At 36.3% G+C, this 7,427-nt stretch overlaps 1 protein-coding gene across 2 annotated transcripts; it reads left to right on the forward strand.

Annotated features, from left to right (window-relative positions):
• LOC125682499 (uncharacterized) lies at positions 1–7,150 on the forward strand. Of its 2 annotated transcripts, none has more exons than XM_056156109.1 (4): positions 1–105; positions 3,318–3,431; positions 4,653–4,786; positions 6,261–7,148. In XM_056156109.1, exons 2-4 carry the CDS (start codon positions 3,326–3,328, stop codon positions 6,399–6,401), a joined length of 381 nt encoding a protein of 126 aa, XP_056012084.1. In that variant the 5' UTR covers positions 1–105; positions 3,318–3,325; the 3' UTR covers positions 6,402–7,148. The 2 variants fall into 2 exon arrangements, with proteins under 2 accessions (XP_056012084.1, XP_056012085.1); XM_056156110.1 differs by having other exon boundaries at positions 20–121; positions 6,261–7,150.
• Positions 7,151–7,427: the final 277 nt, after the last annotated feature.

The following is a 7,427-nucleotide window of genomic DNA, read 5'->3' on the forward strand; positions in this document are numbered from 1 at the left end:
CGATCATTTACGGTTTTACTAAATATCTCATTGGTAAACAGAAATCCGGTTAAACCCCTCTGACCAACAAGTAATTTCGAAATCGTCGCCGTGTCGCCATTACAGGTAATTTCTGTATTTGGTAAGTTTGCATGGTCTTTACAATTTCCCGGTGAAGTCTTAGAATTATAGTTGTAGGCCTATAATGCGTAGAAATAGGCACACAAGGCGAGGTCATAGGCCTACAGCTTCGTCGGTTAGTGACCATTTCGTCCATTGCTCTCCGGTCTCAGATACAGCTTAACACTGTAACTTGTTAATGTATTTTCTCCCGTTATCCATCTTTTATGTGGAATATTTCGACTAGATATGATGGAAGTGGTGTATATAACAGGGTTTTCTACAGGTGCTTGGGTCTTAGTATCTGACTATTGTTATGATAATATGGCCTAAGTTATAGGCTTTTCCGCATCTTTTCCACAGGCACTTGAAATTTAATGAATATGTTGCAAATAAATCTTTCGATCAAAAAAATTATCACACTCTATATCACAAGGTTTTGACACATTTAAGCAAACTGTCCCTCTTCTCTCTCTGTCCCTCTTCTCTCTTTCTTTCTCTCTGTCCATCCCTCTCCCTTATTTCCTTAACTTCTCAACAGATAACTGAGCTATATAGACAAGTACTATGTAGATTGAATTGCTCTGTATGCTTAAAGCCGGAAACCAACAAGTGTACACAGGAACATAAACTCCTCAGCTTAAAGTAGGAAGAGTTCCTTATCTTATAATAAATACAAAACTACCTTGTTTTAAAAAACTTAACTCTCCTAAAATTATCCCTAGTTCAATTCTGATTAGATTAAAAGTACTGATCTCAGAAATGTAATAATAATAATAATAATACCATATTTATATAGCACCCTTTTCATACACTATGTAGGCTCAAAGGTGCTTTACAATGCATATATACCTTACAAGAGAATGTTATACACATAATACATAGAAAATAAATAAAACATTAAAAGCTGTACCTATCCTCATTGTACATATAAAACATGAAAACACAAGATACCAGAAATGTATACAGTATCGTATAATTTAGAATAGAACTGCAAGTATGTGTAATTTTTGAATGTATTTTTTTAATATTTAATTATAGATATAAAACAGTGATACATATATCTGAAATAGATATGATATGCTGATATGTATCTAAAATAGATATATTCATAAAATTATTAGCAAAGTCTGCCTCCATTTTTAATTTTTATGGTGTTTTTGTAGGCCTGTGTATCGCAATCTTCCTCGTGATACATGATACATATATCACAACTTTAACAACTTCAGATTTCTTAGATTAATGGTGTTTATTATTATAATGCTGATATTATTTCCAAAACAAAATCACAAGACATCCTGTGTTAATATGTAGTTCATAATAGAGGTATATAAATGAAAATTGCTAGAAGAATAAGGGTTTAAATATGCCTTTAAACATACATCACATTCAAATTAACAAGATTAATGACAAAATGTATACCAATTTCGATCATACCGATGATACGATATGTGTATCATACAGATCATACCGATGATACGATACGTGTATCATACAGATCATAACGATGATACGATACGTGTATCATACAGATCATACCGATGATACGATACGTGTATCATACAGACTTGCAATCGATACATGTATGCTTTCTTTTTCCCACATCACAATTTACTACCGTACACACTTAAGATGTTAAATCTGTGTGTGGAGAAATGAAAACTTAATGATTGCGATTGCATGACTGTCACAACAAATGGCTCATGATTAAAGGATTGAAGGCTTTATGAACAAGATGCATTATACACACATACAGTCATTGCTTTGTGGAATGGGGAGGGAAAGGGCAACTGAAAGAAAAGTAAAATTCACAGTTGTCCTAAATTCTTAACATCAAGCAAAGCAAAACAAAAAAGGACATAAACTTAATAATTTCTTCAACCTTCAAAGTCCTAAATCAGCAAGTGGGTGTGTGTGTGTGCCTAACTTTGCATATGGAAATGATTAATTTTGCATGTAAATATAAGGTGAAAGGAACATTATCAAAAAAGTGTCTCTACCCTCTTTTTTAATACCTCATGTAAAGTGGTTCAAGCTACTGCTCAAACTTTTCCCACTGGAAACAGCTTGGGGCTGAAATAAGTGTGTAAACTGTTACACCATACATAAGGAAGTAGGAGAAATATTTATCCTGTACAAATGATAATCCAATACTTGTATAGCATTTACTTCTGTCCTAATAGACTCGAGTGGGGCCATAGACAGGGGTTCTGTGTAAACCCAGGGTGGGGTCACAGAGAGGGGTTCTGTGTAAACCCAGGGCGGGGTCACAGAGAGGGGTTCTGTGTAAACCCGGGGCGGGGTCACAGAGAGGGGTTCTGTGTAAACCCAAGGCGGGGTCACAGAGAGGGGTTCTGTGTAAACCCAGGGTGGGGTCACAGAGAGGGGTTCTGTGTAAACCCGGGGCGGGGTCACAGAGAGGGGTTCTGTGTAAACCCAAGGCGGGGTCACAGAGAGGGGTTCTGTGTAAACCCAAGGCGGGGTCACAGAGAGGGGTTCTGTGTAAACCCAGGGTGGGGTCACAGAGAGGGGTTCTGTGTAAACCCGGGGCGGGGTCACAGAGAGGGGTTCTGTGTAAACCCGGGGCGGGGTCACAGAGAGGGGTTCTGTGTAAACCCAGGGCGGGGTCACAGAGAGGGGTTCTGTGTAAACCCAGGGCAGGGCCACAGTAAGGGGTTTGTTTTAGACCCAGTGTGGGGCCACAGCAAGGTTTTTGAGTGTAGAAGTCTTCTTTAAGAATGAGAGAAGTGCAGTTCATCATTATTCAACGTATTCCATGTAATTTGATATTTGTATTCTTGTTCATTATAAAGTAGAACCTAACAACTATGTTTAAATATCAGTTTGGAAGTATTAGCAAATATAAATGATTCTTTGGATAATGACTTTTCATGCTTTATAATTTATCTTTATTTGTGAGATATTTGCAAATTTCATGCTTTTTTCCATGGACTTCATTGTTAATTGATTACAGTATATATATCTTTGAAGAAAGAGGGAAAAAACCCCAAAAATATGATTTTTATTTGTTTACATCTTCAGAGTGACATGTACCATAATTATTATATAGTGATCTGTCCTGCTATTAACCAAAAATACAAATAGTTTTATTATGCATGAAATATTCATGATATTTTTCAGCTGAAGTTATTTTGGTTCACTTCAGAGGAAATCTGCAGGCACAAGCCATATTGATTTGTTAAGATATTTCATTGTAGATTGAATCATGGCTGATAAAAAGTGTATGGCCGTTTTGATTGTGATTGGTGCGCTGGTTATAATGACAATAGCTTTAATAGCCACATCATTGAAGAAACTGGCATCTGATGAAAGTGAGTAGACACTGTGTTATCATACTCTCATGTAAAATACTCAGATTATCTGATTGGTCGAGAAGCATTTGAAAAAACATATTTCCCTCTGAGAATAGAAAGCACGCGCTCCAGGGTGATAGTATCTAGCAACGGACTTGACAATAGATGATATTATAAAAATTATCACATGCGTCAAATTTATGCGCGTATGGTTCGCTGTAGATTGTTAGACGACGTCGTTTGAGTGTTTGTTACGCCTCGGTTGACCATGCATGGTTTTCTCAGGGTGAACATTTTCAATGCTACCCTCAACTACCTGTACATTCAATATCTTATATATTACGACTTACACAGTGAACTGGATCCAGCAGGAAATCCGCTTCTGAAGTAGGCACAATTTCATCTGTTAGTTAACCTTTAGTAAAAATGTCATCACTACCTTTTAAGTCGTAAGCAGTTTGGCTATTAGCATGTAAGAATTTAAATGCAATTTTGTCAAATGATTACTGATTAACCTCTTTGCCTACATATGAATGATTACTGATTGACCTCTTTGCCTACAATGATTACTGATTAACCTCTTCGCCTACATATGAAGGTGTAGGAATCTCATCTCTGTCATCATAGTAACCTATAGGAATCACTACTTTGCCTGCTTATCAACATTTAGGAATCATGACTTTGCTATCATATTAACCTCTAACCCCCGTGGTGGTCTAGAGGTTAGAGCATTTGCCCCGCTTGCGAAAGGCCAGGGTTCGAATCCCGGCCACGACAGACCTAATTAGTCATTAAAACAGGTAGTGACAGTTCCATCGCCAAATGCTCGGCATCAGGTGTGAATGTCACAGGTCCTCGGAGATGACCTTAAAAACGGATGTCCTGTGTCACAGTAGGTTTGGCACGCTAAAGAACCCTCACTGCTCAATGGCTGTAAGCACCGAGCATAGGCCTAAATTTGAAGCCCTTCACTGGTCTTGGTGATGTCTCCATACGAGTGAAAAATTCTCGAGAGAGACGTTAAACAAGATACAATCAATCATATTAACCTGTATATCAACCTGTAGGGATCACTACTTTCATCATATTCATTATTTGATGAATTAGATGGAAAAAAAAATCTGCCAAAACAACTGTGCCTAGTTCTTTTTTATATACCCCTAATCTTATTTTCACTGGCTTTTGGTCAAAGTATTTTATTGTGTTGTAAGTAATGAATTATATGAATGTCATTTTCAGTTGGTATAAAATACGACACAATCAACAAGGACTTAGGATCATCTACAGAGAGAGAGGGGTTGCACAATGGTCCGCCTGGTTTTGAGTTCATTATATTTCCAAGTGTTTACAAGTCTCTCGAGTTTTCCCTTAAGGTAAGAATTGTGTATACAAGTCTCTCGAGTTTCCCTTAAGGTAAGAATTGTTTTTATAAGTCTCTTGAGTTTCCCTTAAGGTAAGAATTGTTTATTATGAACTGTGAATGACTGTAGCTTTATTTAGCCTTAAAATGTGAAAATTCAATTGAAATCTGTGAGATTTAAATACTGCGGTTTCATTGCTAGTAATTTTCAAAGAATACAGTTTTGTCGGAATTCTTGGACAGCTATCCTCTATGCTTTTCTCTTGAATGAAACTTGCCCTTCGTCAATCAAATGATTTCATGATTGTTTGAAAGCATGAAATCAATGAAACATGATGTATTACAAATAATGAGGAAACCACAGTACCACATTTTTAAAACGAAATTTTGATTGAAGTGCAACAAATTGATAGGAATCAGAAATAAAGTGTTTCAAAACCTCTCAGTAAACTCAGGCAACCTATTGACCTATCTACGTCCGTTGTCATGGGTCTGTTGTGCGACACGTGTCGTGCGTTAACAATTTTTAACTTGACAACTACCAATTTTTTTCAAATTCGATATGAAGCATCTTAAGGACAAGGGGGACATAAATTGTAAATTTCAGAATTCCTGCACCCCTGGGGCCTTAGGGGCGGGGCAAAAACTTCCCAAATTTGACCAATTTCAAAAATCTTCTTTACAACAACACATGTGTAAGAAAAACTAAATGCATAGTGATGTAGAGCAAAAAGTCCACTACCAAAATGATAAATTTCATGATCCCCGGGGTAGGGGTTCTGACCCCAAGGTAGGGCCAAACTTGGTACATAGCGGTTGCATAAAACATTTTAAAAATAACATCTTCTTTAGCACTATTGATACTAAATTAAAACTATAGTATATTACATGTATGTGAAGCTTTTTATCACTATAGGTGCTTTCTAGGGCATTTAAAAGAAGGATGTGATCTTAAAATTTAATAAATCATGTACCTTTGTTGAATAATAGTATTCAAAGCAGAATTTTTTCTTCTTCTAAATTTCATAGGCTTTTGGACTACTGATACTTATAACTAATAATACTCAGGTGACTGATAAGGCCTTTGGGCCTCTTGTTTCTATTTAAAAAATAATGAGCAACTTTTAGAACAAAATTATGATATAATGTGTCTTTGATAGATACATGTAATATTTAGAATAAACAATTTGAATCTTGTTCATCATTGTTCACAGTGTTATTTTGAAAGTTAAAATTAACTGTGTATTAGAAAGTAATGCATATATGTACATTTCATCAAAATATAATAAATTTTGTAAAAAAATTGGCAAATTACATACCCAACCATTATACACTATATACTAGGCACGGAAAATTTCCCTCATTCTTTGATAGCGTATTTATAAATTAAAACTGGAATAAATAGAGGTCAGGAACAGCAATGAAACATTTTGTATAATATATATACATTATATGTTTCATCATGTCCATTCTTGTGTGTGTTTTAGTGCCTGAATAAGGATGGCGTTCAGATCAAGTTGGATGTTACCTACCAGTACAAAGTACGCTCCGCCAATCTACGAACGGTTATTCTGAACTTCAGAAATTTCACAGGGTACAAGCAAGTCCTCACGTATGCAGGTTTGTAGTGAAGTGTAAAGTACATGCACTAGTATGTTGCTATAGATATGGGTTGTGTAAAGTACTACTCTGTAGATATAGATATAGGTTGCTTAAAGTTCTACTATGTATAGATATAGATCTACATGTATATATAGGTTGTGTAAAGTACTATAAGTTGATTTAGATATAGGTTGTGTCAAAAGGAGGGCTCAATCAAGGACTGAATGAATGCCAATGACACAATTTCTCAGGAATATGGTCCTGGGGCTTTCATCATCAGAAAATTTTGGTTTTTAAAAATGAATCAGATGGGCCAGTCAAGAAACTTTCAGTATAGTATAGGATTAAGTTTTAATATAGTATAGGATTAAGTTTTAATATAGTATAGGATTAAGTTTCAATATAGTATAGGATTAAGTTTTAAGTATAGGATTAAGTTTTAATATAGTATAGGATTAAGTTTTAATATAGTATAGGATTAAGTTTCAATATAGTATAGGATTAAGTTTTAAGTATAGGATTAAGTTTTAATATAGTATAGGATTAAGTTTTAATATAGTATAGGATTAAGTTTTAAGTATAGGATTAAGTTTTAATATAGTATAGGATTAAATTTTAAAAATATGCTATATTAAGATATTGTTATATAAGATTTGAAAGTGATATTAAGTACTGCCTGGTGACTTTAAACTGATGTGTTTGTAATTTAAAAAGGCCCCCTCCCAAAGTCTTCAACTGACTGGGCCCCCTCCCAAAGTCTGCATCTGACTGGGCCCCCTACCAAAGTCTGCAACTGACTGCCACCCCCCCCCCCCCCCCCCCCCAAGTCTGCATCTGACTGGGTTAACAGGCCCTCCCAAAGTCTGCATCTGACTGGGCCCCCTCCCAGAGTCTGCATCTGACTGGACCCCCTACCAAAGTCTGCATCTGACTGGGCCCCCTCCCAAAGTTTTTAACTGACTGGGCCCCCTCCCAAAGTCTGCATCTGACTGGGCCCCCTCCCAAAGTCTGCATCTGACTGGTCCCCTTACCAAAGTCTGCATCTGACTGGG

This window comes from Ostrea edulis, chromosome 2 (genome assembly GCF_947568905.1).
Source record: "Ostrea edulis chromosome 2, xbOstEdul1.1, whole genome shotgun sequence".
In the NCBI taxonomy this organism is placed as follows: Eukaryota; Metazoa; Mollusca; class Bivalvia; order Ostreida; family Ostreidae; genus Ostrea; species Ostrea edulis.